This window comes from Labrus bergylta, chromosome 7, assembly GCF_963930695.1.
Source record: "Labrus bergylta chromosome 7, fLabBer1.1, whole genome shotgun sequence".
In the NCBI taxonomy this organism is placed as follows: domain Eukaryota; kingdom Metazoa; phylum Chordata; class Actinopteri; order Labriformes; family Labridae; genus Labrus; species Labrus bergylta.
Window position 1 is genome coordinate 18,651,280 of NC_089201.1, and position 19,371 is coordinate 18,670,650.

General features: G+C 42.9%; 1 protein-coding gene across 1 annotated transcript in view; it reads right to left on the bottom strand.

The window, feature by feature from the left end:
- map1ab (microtubule-associated protein 1Ab) overlaps nt 1-19,371 on the bottom strand; it is an 84,325-nt gene continuing 64,954 nt past the window's right edge. The window contains exons 5-7 of the mRNA XM_029282589.2: nt 7,383-19,155; nt 6,568-6,800; nt 1-4,493 (exon numbers count right to left, since the gene is read on the bottom strand). Coding sequence (XP_029138422.2) covers nt 4,338-4,493; nt 6,568-6,800; nt 7,383-19,155 — 12,162 coding nt within the window. The 3' untranslated portion in view covers nt 1-4,337. The remainder of the gene's footprint in view (nt 4,494-6,567; nt 6,801-7,382; nt 19,156-19,371) is intronic.

Genomic DNA, 19,371 nt, shown 5'->3' on the forward strand with positions numbered 1-19,371 from the left:
TTTAGATTTCAATGAACTTTAATTGATGATCACCAGGCTGTTTCCCTTTTACAATGAATTTGCAGTAGTTCTAGTTTTATCAGTTAGATTTAAAGAGACAGAGAGATATTGAATATTGCACTGAGGAAGAAAAACAGAACTAAGATTATTACAATGCAAAAGAGAGAGAGAAAGAGAGAGAATCGAACGGAACTACAAATACAGCGTCTTCTTAACAACATGTTAATAGGGCAAACAATAAAAGCACAGCCCAGTATTATATTACTGTAGGTCATTTCAGTACCAGTTAAGACAATTAGCTTCTTTTTTTTTTCAAATATATCTCTTTAAAATAGCAGTGTATCTTTTTATTATTATTAATATTTCCAAGTTAAACAATTACATTCAGGATTATAACTAAATAAATCACATGCAGATAGATTAGATGGACACATGACACCATATCGTGATCAAATGATATCGTCATTTTAATGCAGGTATGGCGATGGAATGGAACTGAAAGATGCACTTTTTTTTTTTTCTCGTTCTGTATCTTGTCTGCGTTATGTTTGTTGTTTTCTTAGTTCCAGGAGAAGTTAACAGTTTGTATCGCACTGTCACTAAAATCAGCGAGAAATGAACAGGTGTCACAAGAAGAAGAAGGATAGTTTGTTTGTATCTTTCCGGTTTGTTCCTTTTCCAGAGCGATATTTACAATTCTGCGTACCGTACAGATGTGTACATGTAGCTTTAGTTTTTCGTTTTTTACTGATGGTTGTTTTTTGAGTCTGCATGTGTTTCAAGTCATTTTCAGGAAAAGTTGCAGCTGCAGTTTGTACTTTTTCTGTGTTACTGTTCAGACGTCTATTGTGGGATCGCTGACTCGATAAAAGTCAAACTTGTCTCCCCCTTCAGGATACAACTGGAACTGAGGCGACAGTTTGTCAAAACAGAAACCAGTATCCGCCTGCTCCCTAACATTTAGATCTGTCTAGGTTTGTGTGAGAGTTATTCCTTTTTTTTTGTTTATGTATTTATTTATTTTTTTGTCACTTGATTTGATCCAGCAGCGTTCGCACAGTAGTACCAACTCTACATTCAGAAAAATAGATTTCCTGTTTAGTGCATTCAGCTCGTGTATAGTCAGACGGTCATCATCAAGCGACTCGCAGCGTTCAACTGATGCCTTGACAAAAAATATATATATATTTGTATAGCTCAAGGCCAGTTATTTGGAATCTGCCAACTTAAAAACAGGATTCAAAGACTGTATACGACACATCAGGCCATCCACAAAATCTGATCCATACATTGAAAAAGCTCCTTGTTTCCAGACAGCATTGAAGAAGGGCTGAAAAAACACTTGTTGTTCGACCAGATCACAAACACTCGTAAACTGTATACAAGGGAGTCAATTTGATGGTGTGCAAGTTGTGTTCTGGCCTTTAGATTATGTACTCCCTTCAGACGAAGGTGTGTGTGTGTGTGTGTGTGTGTGTGTGTGTGTGTGTGTGTGTGTGTGTGTGTGTGTGTGTGTGTGTGTGTGTGTGTGTGTGTGTGTGTGTGTGTGTGTGTGTGTGTGTGTGTGTGTGTGTGTGTGTGTGTGTGTGTGTGTGTGTGTGTAACTTGTGCGTTCCCAGCTGTGTAATAAACACCCTGCATCAGACTCTTCCCCAGTGGGATAAAAAAAGCTATGTCTGCCTCTTAAACAGTACATCATGGGGTTATATAATGTTTAGAAAAATAATTACAATCTGTGGCAACTTGTGAATCTTTGAATATTGAGGCTTTGAAACTTCCAGTTTAAAAGTAGTGTTAGCGTTTTGACAGAAGGAGGGGGGGAGGGGCCCAGGCTAATACAGGCTGACCATGTTGTTCATGTTTTTATCAGTTTGGAGAAAAAAACTGAATGAAGTTGGCGACATCTTGTTAATCAATCTGTCATCGAATCCTCAAACAGCATACTTTCTAGAAATCCAAGCGTCCGCCTCGCCTGCCCTTAGCTTCAAATAAAAACAAAACAAACAAGCAAAAAAAAAAAATCCACCTTTTGATGGAAACATCTTTGCAGAAATGTTTTTCTTATTTTGACCAAAACTAATTATAATTCAAAAAATGCATTTGCTTCTGAGAACAATGAAGGAGAAAATTAAACCTGAATGGATTGCAAATAAAAATATCTTCCTATACACATTTAAAATCCAACTTGGCCATGTGTATAAAGGTCACATGTGCATATGAGTTTCTCTCCGGTCTTTCTAACAAAAAGACCTTTCACACTTTACCTCACTCTCCAACCCATGCTGCGTTACAAAAACAGCTACTCTGTGCATTCATTGTGAACTAACAAACACAAAAAGTACTCTAAAGACATTCCTACTTTATAACTGCTTCTTGTACAATCCTAAACATTCACGTTCATGCTCGTTCTATACATACGTCTCTGGGATTAAGATTAGATAATTGCTTCATAGTGAGATTTTGTCTCACTCAGTTGGGAGGATCTTTGCGTAAAAATTCTTTATATTTAAGTATCTATAATATATTTGAGTTATTCTCTGCTACTTCTATCCCTGTCATCATCATCACACAAAAATCCAACTTTTCAACTCTCACACCTCTTAAAAGTACATTCCTATTTGGTGCAATACTTTGCTCGAAGACATTCATGTTGGTTTAAAAGTGACATTTCAGAATAGTTTGTATTGTATAGCTTGACAATTTCAGAGTGTCCTGGTTGTGGACGAAGGTTTGTGTATGTTCTGTATTGACTGATTTGTCATCTGTTTCAAAGTCCTTACATTTGGTTTCCTTTCTTTACCCTGGCTCTGCTTCAAAATGGCTGACATGTCCTTCAAATAATTCCCTCTCTACAAAACCACAAGCTAAAGGCACGTGAAAGAAGCCTCCTATTACACACTCCATATATATATACATATATATATATATATATATATATATATATATATATGTATATATTTCTATCCTGAAAAACAACCCCATCAATAAATACAAAATATTGCAGTTCAAACTGATGTTAACGTTCCTCTAAGGGAACAAGCAGACAAGCTTCCGTTGCTACATTTGTCTCAGGTCAATGCTTGTTTTTTTTTCATCGCTTTACGATATCAACAAACGGTAAAATGTAGCTGAACAGGAGGAAATGATGGAAAAATTAAACCTCATCAAAATTCGCTTCAGGATCATTATTTTGCTGCATCATCACGAAATAACTAATCTTTCAACAAATCGTATTGATGTAGAAACATTTACCCTATACTGTGCGTATACAGGAGTACATATGACCAACATAGAGCGTGATACGACTTAAAGAGGAACCGTTACATCCAGCAGAGATATGATTACTGTGCAAACATCGTCCCTTTGCCTGGCGCCTATTGAATTCACAGCCAAACAGGTGTAGTTATCTATCTGCACTAAACTGCATTCCACACTCAGAGGCTGGCTAAAGAAACGATTAACCCTATGCAGTTCGGACAGTCTGAGCTAAATTGCAAGCATCATGCACCAACAAAGCTGTAAAAGCCGAAAGAGAGAGATTTCAAACAGTGGCAACTTCAGGCATCCCCTAAAACTTCATCACAAAATGACAAGAAGGAACATTGTTTCTTTTACATAACATCAATTTATGTCTCTATTGAGTTATTTCCAAAAACTACTGTGGTGTGAGCAGAGCTGCAACCTATGGGTTTTGCCATGTGCACAGATGGAAGCTTCATATGAAGAAACTTATGGAACAGTTCTACTCTTATAAAACACTGCATGAAGTCATCAGTCTCTCATTCATTTAGGAGACAGTCTTGAGAAATGTGAATTTTTCAGTGTTTTGGCACTTGTTTTGAACATTTGAACAAGAATTTTGCCACTTTTGGAAATGTTACATTTGAGATTGATTTGATTGAAGGCAACATTTTCAGACCAACACTTGACTAATCTGTAGTTTGTGGTAAGTTTTAGGATAAAGATGGGTATTTGTTAGATATGCGGCAAAGAAAGCTTTTAAGATTTTTTGATCAAGCACAACTGGTGCTTGAATAAGAGACGAGTTAGGGCAAACAGTTTACTCACAGCGATAACAAACATGAAAGTAGTTTATTACTTGCAAGATAACCCCACACTATCACGCAGAGCACAAACCCAGACTTCTGACTTTGATTTCAGCTAACATAATCTAGTTGTTTGAGGGTTGCAGTAAATGCATTTGAGTGATACCATGAGTAAGCGAGAAGCTTTGAAGAAGCAGAGTGCTGTCCGCTCACTCTACCTCCAGTGAGGACGCATGACAGGGAGGGGGAGGATGGGACAAGAGTAGGAGAGCACAGCATGGTGCTTGAAGCTCAAAATTCGATCTTGCAGGCGGGGAAGGACTCATCCTGCATGACTACGGTGCTGCTAGAGGCCAGAACCATGATGTTCAGGTCCTGCTGCTTCTCATGGGTCTGCTGGTACCATTCCCGGGTCACCTCGCTGTCGTGGGTGGGGATAAGAGTCACCTGGTGGGGAGGCAGAGAAACAAAATGGAAAAAAGATTGTTCAGTACACTGTTTTTACTTGCTGGCAAAGAGTAGGATGAGATTCAAAGTTTAATCCAAAAGTCAAGTGGACTTGGTTGAAGTCCAGTTACCTTTCGGAATAGACTTTGAACTACCATGACCTGGATGGCTGTGAGCCTTTACAGGCAATAAGATGAGACGATGGATGATAAACCTCTTATTTCTGTGTTTTAAATATGAAGCTTCAGCCGGGAGTTTGCTTAGATTATTTTACATTAATGCAAAGACTAGAGATCAAGGAAAGAGGACTTTCCTTGATCCCTTTGAGAGGACTCAAAGGCTCTTATAAAAGGCCTTTGAGTATCTTTCACGCTCATAAAGTCATTGACTTATCATTACTGGTACATTTTATTTGATATATTAAAAAAACAAATAGATTTAAAGTGATTATGTGCAGGACCTTTTAATGTCCTAACAGGACAATGTATAACCATTCCTATAAGAATTGCTCTTAAAGGGATTTACAGTCTTCAGTGATGTCTATTAAGTAACCACCATTGCCACTGTCATTATAAGAACTTAATGAGCTAACTGGTTTAGAACCAACCATTAGGCAATGTCAACCAGTACCAATCAATGTTCCTCACACGCAAACTAGATCCTGGACCTGGATCATTTTTTTCACACCAAGAAAGTATTTGCAGCTTTTAATCATCCATCCAAGTATTCATTCATCCAAACTTAAACATGGCCCAGTTGTAGTAGCAATAAGCAAGTTATTGCAGAAGTCTACTTTTCCTCAAACCTTTCCCGCCTCCTCCTGGGCATCCCTTGGCATAACCAGGCCAGATGGGATTTGAGCATGCCCAGAAAACCATAAAAGGAATGCCCAGAAGTGGACTCCATCACACTTGGCTCCTTTCCATGTGAAGGAGCAGTGGCTCTACTTGGAGCACCTTTGCAACAATCTGTAGGACTAAGCCCAGACACCCTGCTGAGGAATCTCATTAAGGAAACTTGTCTCTGCAATCTCGATCCTCAGGTCACTACCCAAAGCTCATAACAATAGGTGAGGTAAGGTACATAGGTTGACTAGTAATTCAAGAGCATTGCCTTCTGCCTCAGCTTCCTCAGTAGTACAATTCCTTTATAGCTACTGAATCTGCCCCAATCTGTACATCCACTGCATGATCCATTTAACCACCACACATGAACCCTGAGATACCGGATGGTAACATTTTTATTGAGCCAACAGAACCACATAAACTACTAACAGTTCTTTGTACACAGGATACAGACAATTGTCTTAATTTGGTTTTATACACCAGAATCTTTCCCTACAACCCACAGGACCCCCAAGGGAAATGGCTATAGGCCATTCCCTCAAAATACATACACTTGATGAGAAATCCCCTATGATCTCCCCTTCATATCTGATGAATTTTTTTAGAGAATACTGACCCTTTGTAACCCTTTCAATATTGCTGGGCCATGTCAGGTAATGGTTATCTCTTGATCCACTGTTCCATGACCTGGATGGAACCTGCAATGGTCCTATTGTGTCTGAGGTTCGACTATCTGCCCAAGCCACCTCTCGAGTTCCCTGGAATAAACTTTCCCAGGAAGGATTTGATAACAAAAGAAATAGGGCACATCCTTCCACAACCTCTAACTTAAAAAAAAAACAAGACAGCCAACAATGTCCAGAGCCATCAGTTTCTTAGGGTGAATCCGATTCTCACCAGGCCTCTTGGGGTCAAGTAGTTTCAGTGAACTCGGCCAAGGACAATGATGTGATCAGTGCTCCTGGATCTGGTTCATGAGCTTATTTCATTGTTCAACTATATGCCCAGTTAGAGTCAGAGATTATCCGCCTATAGGCCAAGGAAAAGCCCTGCTTTCCCCTGCTGAGTTGCAAGTGTTTGCCAGAGCCCCACCGAAGTGACCAAAAAACATCTACAGTCACTAAGTTTACTAAATGTAAGATTGTACACGGTTTGGGCGCACTTGAGGACAGTCATTATGAGGCATGTTTGTATAGACAGACTGACAAAGACAACATGAATATATATACCTGTAAATTGGAGCCCCACTGAGCTTTGCCCTCCAGCAGGGCATCTAGGACTCCACGACTGGGTTCTCCACTGCCTGGGTCATTCCCGCTCACCACATAGTAAGCAGCTCTCACTCTTTTGAAGAATTCCTGGTCCACGTTCTTTGCACTGCAGTGGTTTGGTACATAGGCCAAGTCCACATAGACTGGTGGTCCAGCAGGGACGGCTGAGCCTGTTTTCTGAGAATTGTTGACTGGAAATGAACAGGAGCATAACAGATCTAAGGTGAATTGTAGGGTAAAAATAGAACAATCAATTATTCAGAAAATATGTCCACAAAGTATCAATGCACCTTTTGTTCAATGTCTCTTCTGCATATCCATTATTTCAATGTGCTGCTGTTTTCTATTTCATTATGCCCCCTGCACTATTTTAAACAACTTCTATCTGTTTCATGTCCCACCGCCTCATATTATCAATTGCAGAGTTGCTACAGTTTCACAGAGGCGAGCATTAAGGCGCTAACACGATTGAATCAAGTCCCCAAAATATTAATATTTGAGGTCCAATAACTTTTCTGTAAGACAAGTGATAAAAGCTTCGATGAGAAATTAACCAAATGTGTTTTCTCCTTGTCGAGAGTCAAGGCTATGGTTATATAAAGGTTAATTGAAATATCTTCTCTACTAATTGCCTGTATATAGGGAGCACAAGCGCAATCAATTTTGTTTTCTGATTTAATCTCATCTGAAGACAGTTCTTATCAGCCCAATATTTGTATTGTAATAAAAGACAATGCATCATGAGCTGCCGGATATAAAGATCTTTAACATACCTGATGTGCTCTTGACACCATTGACCAAGCCTTTAACTCCCGTGTCACTCCTAGCACTCTGGGTTTCAGACATCTTGTTCAGCCTGGAGCTTCTATCAGTGTCCCTCCTCCTCAGGGAGGCTGATCGAGGAGAAGCAGATTCCTTAGAAGTCTGCTTCACTGGAGTATAGGACCTCTTCCTGACTTCATTTTTGCGGGCCGGGGAAGCTGACTTGGGTTTGCTCTTCCTGAGGCCCTTTGTGGTCTTGTGCTCCTTCTTGAGAAGTTTCTCTGTGCTGCTGTGGTCATTGAGAAGAGCCTCTGGATCTACCATGCACACATCTGGATGGGGAGGATGGGGATGGGGGTCCTTCATCGGTGTGGGGAGGGGATCGTGAGTCTTTTGAGTAGACCTTGGTGAGGGAGGACGGTGACCTCCTGAAGCTCCAGTTGCAGATAATTTGTCTACTGGCAGATGTTCAGCGTCTTCGTCAGAGTCCAGGTTTCCTTCGGCTGTTATTGACGGACATTCCTCGGTTTCTGGCGGCACGTCAGAGTCAGACTGTGTAGGCAATGACTCACTCACTGACGTTGGGGGTGTTTCCTCTCCAGCTAATGTCACAGCCAAGCCAGAAGACAAGCCAGGCATCTGATGTGGCCCTTGTCCAGAGTCTCCATGCTGACTCTGAGGATGTTGGCGCCTCTGCTTGTGCGACCTCCTCTTCACTGAGTGTTGCTCCTGATCATCCTCGTCAGCATCTTGGGAGTGGTCACTGTGTTCATCCTCCTCACCCTCATCACTGGAGAGCAGATGAGGGCTTGGGTTGATGAATGAAGGCGATAGTTCTCCCTTGCGATGTTTATATTCGCAGGAGGAAAAGCCAGCATGGGAGGCAGAAGAGGAGGCGGCTCCAGTGTTCAAGTCAGAGGGACGATCAGCTTTTACAGGTCTTTTGCTAGAAGTTTCTGTTTGACAGGGATCTTTTGAGGAAGACACAGAGGCACTGTGGGCACTAGTTACCCACTCCATTGCTTCCTCCTCTACCTCCTCCTCATCGTCATCACCATAACCTGGAGGAGGGGCACTTGGGTATTCATCAGGCCTCTGTATTAGCTCCCAATCAGATATGCTGCTCTTTCTCCTACCCTGTAATCTCTCTGGTGGCTTGTCCAACAAACTTTTCTCCTCTACCTTTTCTGCCTCTCCTTTTTTACCATCTTCTCCTTTTTTACACATATTTGGATCAGATGGTGCCACCATTATTTCTTTTTGTGATACCTTTGCATCTTCCTTAAAAGGTTCAATAGTACTTTTTGTATTTTCGTCTTTGTCCACCTTTGCTTTCTCCAATTTCTCTTTATCTTCTTCTGTTTTAGACAAGACTGTTGTGGCACATAAGGTTTTGCTAGCTTCACTATCACAACTTGAAGTATCTGTGACAGTCTCTTGAGTTGGTTTGGACACAACAGTCATTGCTGTGATGGTAATGGTCTTCTCAGTGGAGAGAGTGGTACTCTCCACCAGATTTGAATCAGTTGTAGACGATGCAGTCTCTTTTTGCTCAGCCACTTCGATTTTTTCACATTCAATACGACATGGTAGGGTGCTATCTTCCATTTCAAGTGTTTCAGGCTTATCTTGTACTGACCCTGGGCACACCCTGTCAGAGGAGTCAGCCCTTTGGAGGGGGGATACATCAAAGCAAGCCTCTGATGTGGATAAACTCTCTGATGCCTTTACTGGTTCCATACTTTGTGTGGATGGTACTGTAGAGGACGTTGCAGTCTTCGTCTCTAACATATAAAAACTATCTATGCTTGACTTTGTCTCTTTTTCAGGCTTTAGAGCACTGTCTTTATCATCAGTCTGCTTGGCGGTGGTAGGCAAGCCTGGAGACAATGGTTTGGTCTCATCAAATTGGCTTGGAAAAGAAACTTTTGTTGCAGGTTTTGTCACCTCCATGTACTCATCTCTCTGAAAACCTCCAAAGCAGGAGCTTGACGGCTCTGTCCTGAATGATGACTCCTCTTTTGCAAGAGATACGTCAGAACGTGATAGTGTTGTGTAAGTTTCAACCTTGTCTCCAGACTGTTGGCTCATAGGGGAAGATGTTGAAGCTGAGGACGAGAAACTGTATGATGTAGAGGAGAATGTTGAAGTTGAGTATGTTAAGGTAGTGTACGTGCAAGCTGAGGTAGTTCCCTCATGTGTTGCAGTTATATCTATTGTCTGCCTTTCGGCTTGATTTTCTTTTTTCAAGTCCTTTTGACTGAAAGGTTTATCATCTATATGTTGGGGTAGATGGAAAGCATCTGAGAGTACAAGGGTCTCGTCCTTTGACCCTGCTTGACTCCTTTCTTTGCATAAAGGCTCAGAGGAACCTTCAGATCTGCTCTGTCCAATATCTGCATAGCTACTTCCTAGTGGAGAAGGGGAACTAGATGAAACCCTGGGTATAGGCTCTGAATTGTCAGGTGGCAAAGAGATTCCTGGAAAGCTGCTTATGGGCATTGCTTGAGAAGATTCCTTTGTCAAAAAGCTTGGCGATTGAGACGGTTTGTCTTGATCAGCTTTTTGTGACTGTAGTACTTCGGAGGAGGTAAATTCCATTGCTGACGACAACCTTCTCTTTGTATCAGGCAAAGGAGACAACAGCTTTCTGTCTGTGTCCTCTTCTTCCTCTGTTTCAGGAAGCTTTGAGGCATCTGATTTAGTTAAACAGCTTTCGTCTTCTTTGTGAGCACTTGGGTCTGTTTTACTCACATCTTCGCTTTTTGTCTCAGGAGATTTGGACATGGCACCACCAAAACCTGTACTATCATCTTTGAGTTGTTTTGCTTCAGGAGAGGGTGTTGTCTTGCTAAGGTCCTGTTTGTCTGTCTCTGTGACTTTAGATGCAGAGGCCTCATCAGGTATTGGTTTACAGATTGGTTCCTCTTTATGGCAGCTTAAGTCAGGCAACTGAGAGTTCTTATTTACCTCTGCCAACGTAGCACTATCATCAGATCCACGTCTGCACATCTCTTTTTCAGACTGTTCTCTGGCACCTTTTTCCATATCGACATCACTACACACCTCCTCTTCTTCCTCCTCTTCCTCCTCCTCATCCTCGTCATCATCATCAACATTGAAATCTTCTCCTTCTACAAGTAACCTTTTTTCTATTAGGAGCTCTTTACTGTCAGGGAAATCTAACACTGATTTAGAAGTGGCAGAGCTGCTAACTTGACTATTGTCAGATGCCAAAACATTATCATCTATTACTTGTCCTGAATATGTTGCCGCAGATGAGACACTTGAAGATTCCTCTGTTTTCATAGGTGACACTTTTTGAGGTAAAATGTCTTTTTCTGCAGGTGAATGCCGACCACACGCTGATCCCTCTCTTTCATCATCAGAGGACTCCTTTTTGTCTTTGAGCGACTCATCAGATTTCTCTTTCTCCTTTTCTGTTCTCTTAAATGTTATTTCTCCAAAGGCTGCAGGAGAAGCTGAAACTTGGGCACTGAGATCTGATTGACTCCATGATGAAGAGGTTGATTCTTGTCTTAATGATGTGCCTGCTGGTTGTACAGCAGCACAGATAGAAAGACTATCACTGTCTTCGGTTACAGCTATTTGAGAAGCTGCTGCAGCACCTTCCATCATATCCTCTTTCTCTTTCTCTGTTTTCTCTGGTTTGTCCTCTTTGGGACTAAAAGAGTACGACTCAGCAGCTTGCAACAGTTTGTTATCTTGGGTGTCTATGGATGAAAAGTTCTTGTCAACATAATGTGTTTCTGGTCTTTCTTCTCTCTCACTCTCCTCCTCCTGGCCCTTTTCTCTATCTTCATATTTGGGTGAGGCACTTGGGCTGTGGTGGCTGCTTCTTTCACTCTCTGTGAGGGACGCGGCACTGTAGTCAACTCTACTGAAGGACAGAGGTTCTTCTTTGTACTGATCATCCAGGAGGAACATGGCTGCTCCAGCCTCTGCCAGGCTTGTTCTTCTGTTGTCATCGATGCCAATATCGGAGGCGTGATCAAAACCTAGAGCTACTTCACTTTCATCTCTGGAGTCCAAGTCATGATCTTTTGGAATGGGCTTTTCATAAGGATCATACTTAGATGCACCAAATGTTTGCTTTTCATCTCCAAGGCTCTCACTAACCGTTTCCTTCTCTGAGGTCAACTTTTCAACTCTCTCCATTTCTGCAGTGTCAGATTTCGGAATTACAGCCTGGCTGGCACCCGGAGAATGTTTGTCCAACATGAAATAAGAGCAAGGTTTTGATAATCCTGGAGAAGCTACCTCTCGCTCTCCTTCCATCTCCCTCTCGGCTTCCTTTTCTGGTTTCTCGTCCAGTTTTGTCTTTTCCGTAGCACTGGCAAATGAGCTTGCCTGAGGTGGTATCTGTTTGTCTTGTAGCGGGGCTTCCTCCACACTGGACTGGCTCTCAGTGCTCGAAAGTGTACTGCTCCTCTGTTGACTGTCACTGCTTGAAACTGTTGACAACATAGGCTTTTTCTCAGTTGAGTCTGACATTGGTTGCGCTTTACCCGCGGGGATATCAGAGGCTGTTTCTTGTTTTGGAACAGAGGACGCCTCCTCCTTTGATGTGACATTATCAAAGGACGGCTCTGGCTTGGCAAGTGGTGCAGGTGTGATTTCTGTTTTCACATCTTTGCCTGCTTCGGGTGAGGGTCTGGATTCTTCTTTGATGTCTTCATCTATTGAGGGCTCCTGCATTGTAAGTGTTGGTATTATAACTGTGATCTTTTGCGTCACTGGTGGTTTAGTTTGGTCACTTGTCTGTGGTGTTTGAGAAGAGGTTAGACCTGCAGAGGAAAAGTCATGTTCTGGTTTTTTAATCTCCACGGACAAAGGCCTGGAGCCTGCTCCTCCCATACAAATGGCCTCCTCGTCTTCATCTTCCCTGTCTTCATCCGAGGACTGGAGCACAAATGCAGGTTTGTAATCTGACTTTGATGCTGTTGCTGCTGCTGCTGCTTCTTCTTCTACTGCTGCCTGAGCAGGTTGTTTCACTGCTTTGTCCAGCGCTTTCTCCTGTAACTCCTCTCTCTCCCATTTCTCCTCTTTTGTGTGGTCTGCATCAGACGAGTCATACTTTTCCTTTTCAGTGATTTCGTCTGTTTTCACATCGGCGGCATCCTTTTCTTTAATCGTCTTTTCATCTTTGATGTCTTCGTAGGTGTATTCTTTTTCTTGCTCCTTTTCCATTTTCTCTTCTTTGCTAAGTTCAGCGACATGAGCATCATCTTTTTCTTTCTCCATCTTCTCTTCTGGACTTATGATGACCTTTTCTTCCTCATCTTGTTCTTTTTCCTCTTTCTGCATTAGGCTGGGAGCCACACAAATGTCACCTTTCACAGGTTTCAGGGCCTCACTTGATGTACTCACAGAGATGTCTGGCTGCACTTCCATTGATGAAGCGGCAGAAGTTTCTTTTTCTTTCTGAGATCCTGTAAGCATATCAGAGGTTTCTTCATGTATATGCTTATCACTAATGTCGCAAATATCATCCTTTTTAGTTTCCTTCTCCTCTGAGGTCTGAGGGCCGGGAAGATCTACCTCTTTTTTATCATCTGCCTTAGATTCAGGCTGTGAAGGATGGCCAGCATCATCTTGGAGATGCCGAACACTTAAGTCTGTTTCTTTCTCCTTTTCTTTGTCGGCCTTTTCAGAGTCTTTATCCTTCATTTCCTCCAAAATTGCTTTGTGCTCTGAGATATCACCCTTCGTCTGCTCTTTAGCCTCTTGTTTGATAGGAATGCCACTTTTTTCATCCTTCATGGTTTCAACAGAAGTGTCCTCTGTATCTTTTTCCTTCTGCTCCTGTACAGACCCCAAATCAGAAATGTCATTTATTTTTGTCCCTGTTTCCAGGGGTTCCTCTTTGACTTGAATTTCTTTCTCATAAAATTCATCTTTTGTCTCTTCTTTTATGAGCTTCATATCTGACTTTTCATCCTTCATCTGTTCCTTCTCATCCTCAGCTGCAAGAGGTTTTTCACTGGCCTCCTCTTTGCTCTCCTCTCTTGTAGGTTTGATATCAGAAATGTCTTCCTTAACTGTCACTGTATCTATTTCTTCCTTGATGGTTTTAGTTTCATCACTATAATCCTCCTCCTTTGATAGTTTCACAGTTATAGCTTCCTCCTTATCCACTGCTTTCTCCTTTCCTTCTATCGCCGTTTCAACAGCAGAAAGATCTCTACCGAGATCTTTCTCCTTTTGTTCTTCCATGGAGGGTTTGGCAACGACAGTGTCATCCTTTGGGCTCATTTTATCCTCAGACATTTGGACAGCAGAAATATCTTCCCTCTTTATCACATCCTCTTCCTCTATCTTGGTGATTTTGACGTCTTCATCTTTGATCGTTTCTTGCCCCTTGTCGTCCTCCATGACGGATTTGACGGACTCCTCAAGGGTGTCTTTTGCTTCTGCCTTTGTTTGAGCAACATCTTTGGATACCATCACCTGCTCTTCCTCCATTCTGCTAAGTTTTAATGGCGTAGTATCCTCTTTACTTTCTTCCTGTTCTTTTCCTTCTCCAGCTGTTGGTTTGGAAGTATCTTCTATACTGAGGGGTTGATCTTTCTCTTCTACCTGGCTCAGTTTGATCTCAACTGTGTCTTCTTTACTTTCCACTTGTTCCTTTTCTTCTCCATCAGCCGGTTTAACAGCAGATGTATCTTGCGTACTCAGAAGTTCTTCTTTTTCCTCAACCTTGTCAAGTTTTATCACAAGTGTATCTTCTTTACTTTCCATTTGGTCCTTTTCTTCTCCAGCAGTTGGTTTAACAGCAGACAGATCTTCCATGCTTGGGAATTTATCTTTTTCTTCTGCCTTCGTTATTTTTACAGCAGCAGTGTCATCTTTACTGGTTTCATCCTTCTTTTCTCCTTCTGTTGTAGGTTCGAGGATGTAAGCATCCCCCTTGCTTGTTGTCATATCTTTTTCCTGATCCTTGGAGAGTTTGGTGTCAGAGCTATCTTCTTGTTTCTCTTCTTCTTGCTCAATGGATTGCTTGGCAGAAATACTCTCCTCTCCACTCACTGTTGCTTCCATTTCCTCAGTCTTGGTGAGGCTCGAGATAGCATCAATCCCATCCCTCTTTTCCTCTGTAATGGTTACAGCAGACACATCAACCTTACTAATAATGTCTTCCTCTTTGATGAGTTTAGCAGTAGAGTCTTCCATCGCCTCCTTTTCTCCTGGCTTATCTGTGAAAGCATCTATCTTTACCGTCTCTATGTCCTCTTCCTTTACTTCAAATACTTTGATATCAGATGTTTCCGTCTCTTTCTTCTCATCTTTTGGAGGATCTTTTGTAGTAACATCGTCCTTCTTTGCCTCTTCCTTTAGATGGTCTTTAACAGGCTCAGTATCTGTTGTTTGGGCTTTTTCAATCTCTTTCTCCTCACTTTTGATGGGGCTAATATCAACAGTATCACCATTTTCTGTCTCTTTCTTCTCTTCCTCTTTTTTAATATTACCATCACACACCTCAATCTTTTGAACCTCTGCCTCCTTCACCTCGTCTGTGGTCTTCAGGTCAAAATCTTCTTTTACATCTTTCTGCTTCTGTTCGTCTTTGATTTGTTTTGCGTCCGAAGCAACAATTTCAATCTCTGGACTTTCAGGTACTGCCTGCTCATCTTTGATGACAATTTCCTTTTCAATGTTGTCATCTTTTAAAGATTTGATGTCAGAGATTTTGTCCTTTACTGCTCCCACCTCTGCTTTCTCATCCATGGTAGACTCAACAGCAGAAATGTGCTCTGGGATGACAGATTCCTGTTTCTGCTCATCCTTGATTTTTATGCCGTCAGAGGTGTCGCCTTTTTCTTTCTCCTGTTCTGCACCGACGGTTTTAACAGCAGATTTATCATCATGGTCATCATCATCACCTTTCTTGTTATCATCATCATCATCATCATCAAGGAAACCACTTTCCCCTTCTGGAAATTTACCTTGAAGAGGCACTTCAGGTTCTGTGTCTCTGAGCCCTTTGTCGACCACTTCATCACTTTGTCCTGATGACAGGAGGGAATCCTTCTCTGACACGGGTGGTTGAACCTCGGTTAAAGATGTTCCAACAATGGGGACTGTGTCTACCTGTTTCCTCTCATCTTTTGCCACTGATGAGTCTTCTTCTGGATCCTTCATTGCTGAAACCTCTTTTATGTCAACTGATACGTCAGAAGATGTTGAAACTGCTCCCTGCTGCTGCTCTGCATCCTGTTTGCCTTCATCTTGTTTCATCTCAGTTTCTGCTTCATCTTTCTTTTCAGTTTTGTCTTCAGTTTCTGCGGCTACATCGAGGAGCTCCTCTTGCTTGTGCATTTCCAAATCAGGCGAGACCTTGGTCTTGTCTTCCACTGGTGACTGACGAAGCGGAGAGTGAGCTGCACTCTGTGGTCCGGACTGTGGAGGGGAGGCCATTTTCACAGTGACGTCATCCGGACTGAAGCAGCGCTCTTCACTCTCTGAAGTTACAGAGTCAGATCCAAAACGTCTGGTAGGCACAACAGAGGAAATGTCTTTAGGTGCAACTGCATCTTTATTTTCCTCTTCAACCGGTAGATGGATTTGTTTACTGTCTTGCACAGATGCGGAAACTGGAGGCACAGAGCCAGTCAGAGTTTCAATATCCTTCTCTTTGCTCTGTAGAGAAGCGTAGCCCTGTTGGAGTTTTTCAAGTGACATGTCAACATTAGGAGTCTGATCCTCATCCTCCTCTTCTTCTTCCTCCTCCTCCTCATCCTGAGCAGCTGGAGCTTTAGCAGCCACCTTAACTTCAGCAATAGGGAGCTGTAAGTCATCTGAGGGAGACTTAGATTGTTTGTCATCCTCTAAAGACGGTGGTGAAAGAGTTCCTGCAGAGTGTGGCTGCTCTTTGCCTTGGTCAGATGGGGTCGACGCAGCAGCGGGGCTTTTAGGTGGCTCTTCAGCTGTAGGTGCCCCGACAGACGCCACAGGTTGGTCTTCAGCGATAGAAGTAGGGAAGGAGGATATTTTGTCGTACTCTGTGATGGACGTTGCAGAAGACACGTGCTCTTCTTCTGCTAGAGGAGCTGTAATGATGTTGGTGAACACTGACACCTGCTCGTGCACACCTGGAATATAGCCTTTCTCTGTCATGGCAGCAGCTTGCATTTCCCTCATGCCATGAATGTTTACAAATGATCCAGTCTGATCGGGAACAGATATGTCGTAAGCACCAACATCGTACTGAAGGTGTGGTATCCTTTCTTCTGCCTCCTCGTGAATCTCCTCGTCGGAGATGGTCTGCTCGGTCTCAGAGTAGCCAGGAATGGTCTCGTCTTGGATGTAGGAGATAGGTTCAGCTGCGGCAGCTCCTTGAGCTATTGAGGTTATGGGAGCTGTGGCCCCTCCAACGTGTGACAGGTAGCCTTCTTCTTCTTCATCTTCTTCTTCCTCTTTGGCTGCAGCGAGAAGTCCATGGGACATTTGCTCTTCAGCTGCATCTTCAGGTTTGACTTTGATCTCTTCGTCTGCTATTACATCTAAATCTTCTACCTCTTCCAATTCAGCTTTCTCAACAGCCTCCTCCTCCTCTTCCTCCATTTGTAGCTCCTCTTTTGTCAAACATTTTGCTGCGAGAGATTCCGACTTCTCCATTTCTTCTATCTCATGCTTCCTGTCAAGTCCATCATCTTGACTGTCCTTCCATTTTGACTCATCTTCCTCTTCACCAATTCCCATATCTTCCTCCTCCTCCTTTTCTATTTTCTTCTCAGCAGCTGGGGCCTCTTCTTCTTTCTCTTCCTCGTCCTGAGACGCTGCTCCTTCATCCTCAAACTTTTGAGACTCATCTTCTTTTTCTTGAGTCGACTCCTTCTCTCTTTCTTCAGATTCGGCTTCCACTTCTGGGGCTGCTGCCTCCTTTTCTGGAGACTCTGCGCCAGGTGGAATTTCTAATGTGGTTTCTTGTGCTTCCTGCTTCTCTTGGGTAAGGCTTTGTGAAGTCGGCTCCAATGACTCCTCAATACTGTCAGAAGGCTGTGCTGTTACAGCTACAGCGGCTTCTTGCTTTAGTTTTTCAAACTCCTTGGTGAGGTCTTCAGGAGTCGAGGAAGCAGATATGCCCTCAACAGCTCCATTCTCGACTGGTTTAGGTTGAATAGTCTCAGGTTTTGGCGCTTCTTTCTTCGGCTCAGCAGGTTCAGCCTTTGGAGCTTTGACTTTTCCAGTCTTGGCTTTACTGGATACTTTAGCTTTATGTAATGTCTTTCTGACTTCTGGTGTAAGAGGTTTTAGGTCAGGCTTTGTAATCTTCCTCAGCTCAGGTTTGGAGGTGTCCTTCTTTTTGTCCTCTTTGGACTTAGCATCTTTCTTTTCATCTTTTTTGGCAGAGTCATCCTTCTTTACCCTCTTGATCTCTTTCTTCTCCTTGTCCTTTTTCTCATCTATCTTTGACACCCTTTCCTTGGTGTGCTTCTTTAAGGTTTTTTCTTTCAGGAGCTTTTTCTTTTCTGGCACATCAGTTTTAGATTTGATAGTTTTAGTTGGCTTTTTCTCCTCAGTCTTCTCTGATATATTTTCCTTCACAGAGTCACTCTTTGCCTCTGTGGCAGCTGACACATCATCCTGTCCTTCACTTTCTTTCTTTGAGGCCTTTGCAGTAGTCTTTGGAGACGACCTGAGACTCTCTTTGCTATCTGTCCTTTGCTTTAATTTGGTTTGTTTTACACCAGAGGGAGGAGCTCCTGAGGCGATGTCCTTTTGTGTGGCTACGGGATAGCGCAAGTAGTCAAGGTGCTTTAATTTTTCCAGCCCCTCTAGGATCTTGTTTTGTGGTGCATTCCCGGGAAAAAGCACTCTGATGATCTTTTCTGTAGGGCAGGCAGGGAGCCAGACAACGAGGGCTGTGACTGATGTCAGGTAGGGAACAGATATTTCTCCTTCTTTCCCATTTGGCAGCACAATACCAGTTTTGGCCTTGCTGTTGCCAGCCCACTTCTGCATTAAGAATTGCATTTCTTTGCTGTCTTTGACAGGGTTGAGAATATACATGTCTAACCTGCCCACACCCATCTTGTGGAACAAAGTAATGGGTTCAATGGTGTTGCTGACCACTCGAAAGAGAGGCTCAGGCTTGATTCCTAGTTTGTTGAGGTACTGCAAAGTCAGGGAGGCCTCTTCAATGCTGCGTTTCACTTTGAGATTAGATTCTGGCATACGGAGTTTCTCTGGCACGTTGAAAAACACCACACCGAGTTCAGGAGAGATCAGGTTCTTCATCCATTCATTATAGTTTGTAGAGTCTTGAGATTGTTCTTCCTCTTGTTCTGCTAGTTTCCTCTGAAGCAGCCCATTGATACCTGGCAGATTGTCTGCACCGATGTGCGTGAGCAAAATCGAGTCAATGCGATCCAAGTGACGGACCAGCTTCCAGAAGCAGGATTTCCGTTCTGAGCCTCCATCCACTAAGATGTTGAATCCATTCACAGCGAAGAGAGCAGAGTCTCCTCGGCCGCCGGGAAAGATGTAGCAACATGGCTTTGACAGTTTCAGGAAGCCCCCAGAGGTGGGAGGCTCCAAGAGGTCAAAAGGCGAAGGGACGTCGACCGTCTCAGAGATGTACTCTGTGAACTCAGTGACGCCCTCCATCTTGGGGAGAACAGGGTCAGGGTTTAGTCTGTATTCCAGGAACTCCCGCAGGATCTGATGTTGTCCCAGGGAGCTCCAGCCAACCTCCCCGCGGCAGGACACGGTGAGTGTAGCCTGCTGCTTGGGGGCTGCTGTGCCCAATAATTCACTGACCTGTCAGAGAGACACACCCATGCACATCAGTAAGTAAGTCCTGCATACACTGTATGTAGTAAACAAACCCAAAAAAAACCCAAAATGGTCATTGGAACATGTTTGTGGAACTGGTTTATACTTGTGCATTTCTGAACAAGTCTGACTCTTTCTGTGAAGGTCAATGAAAACAAATACAAAGCTTTTATTTATCCATTCATGTTAAGTTATTTTAAA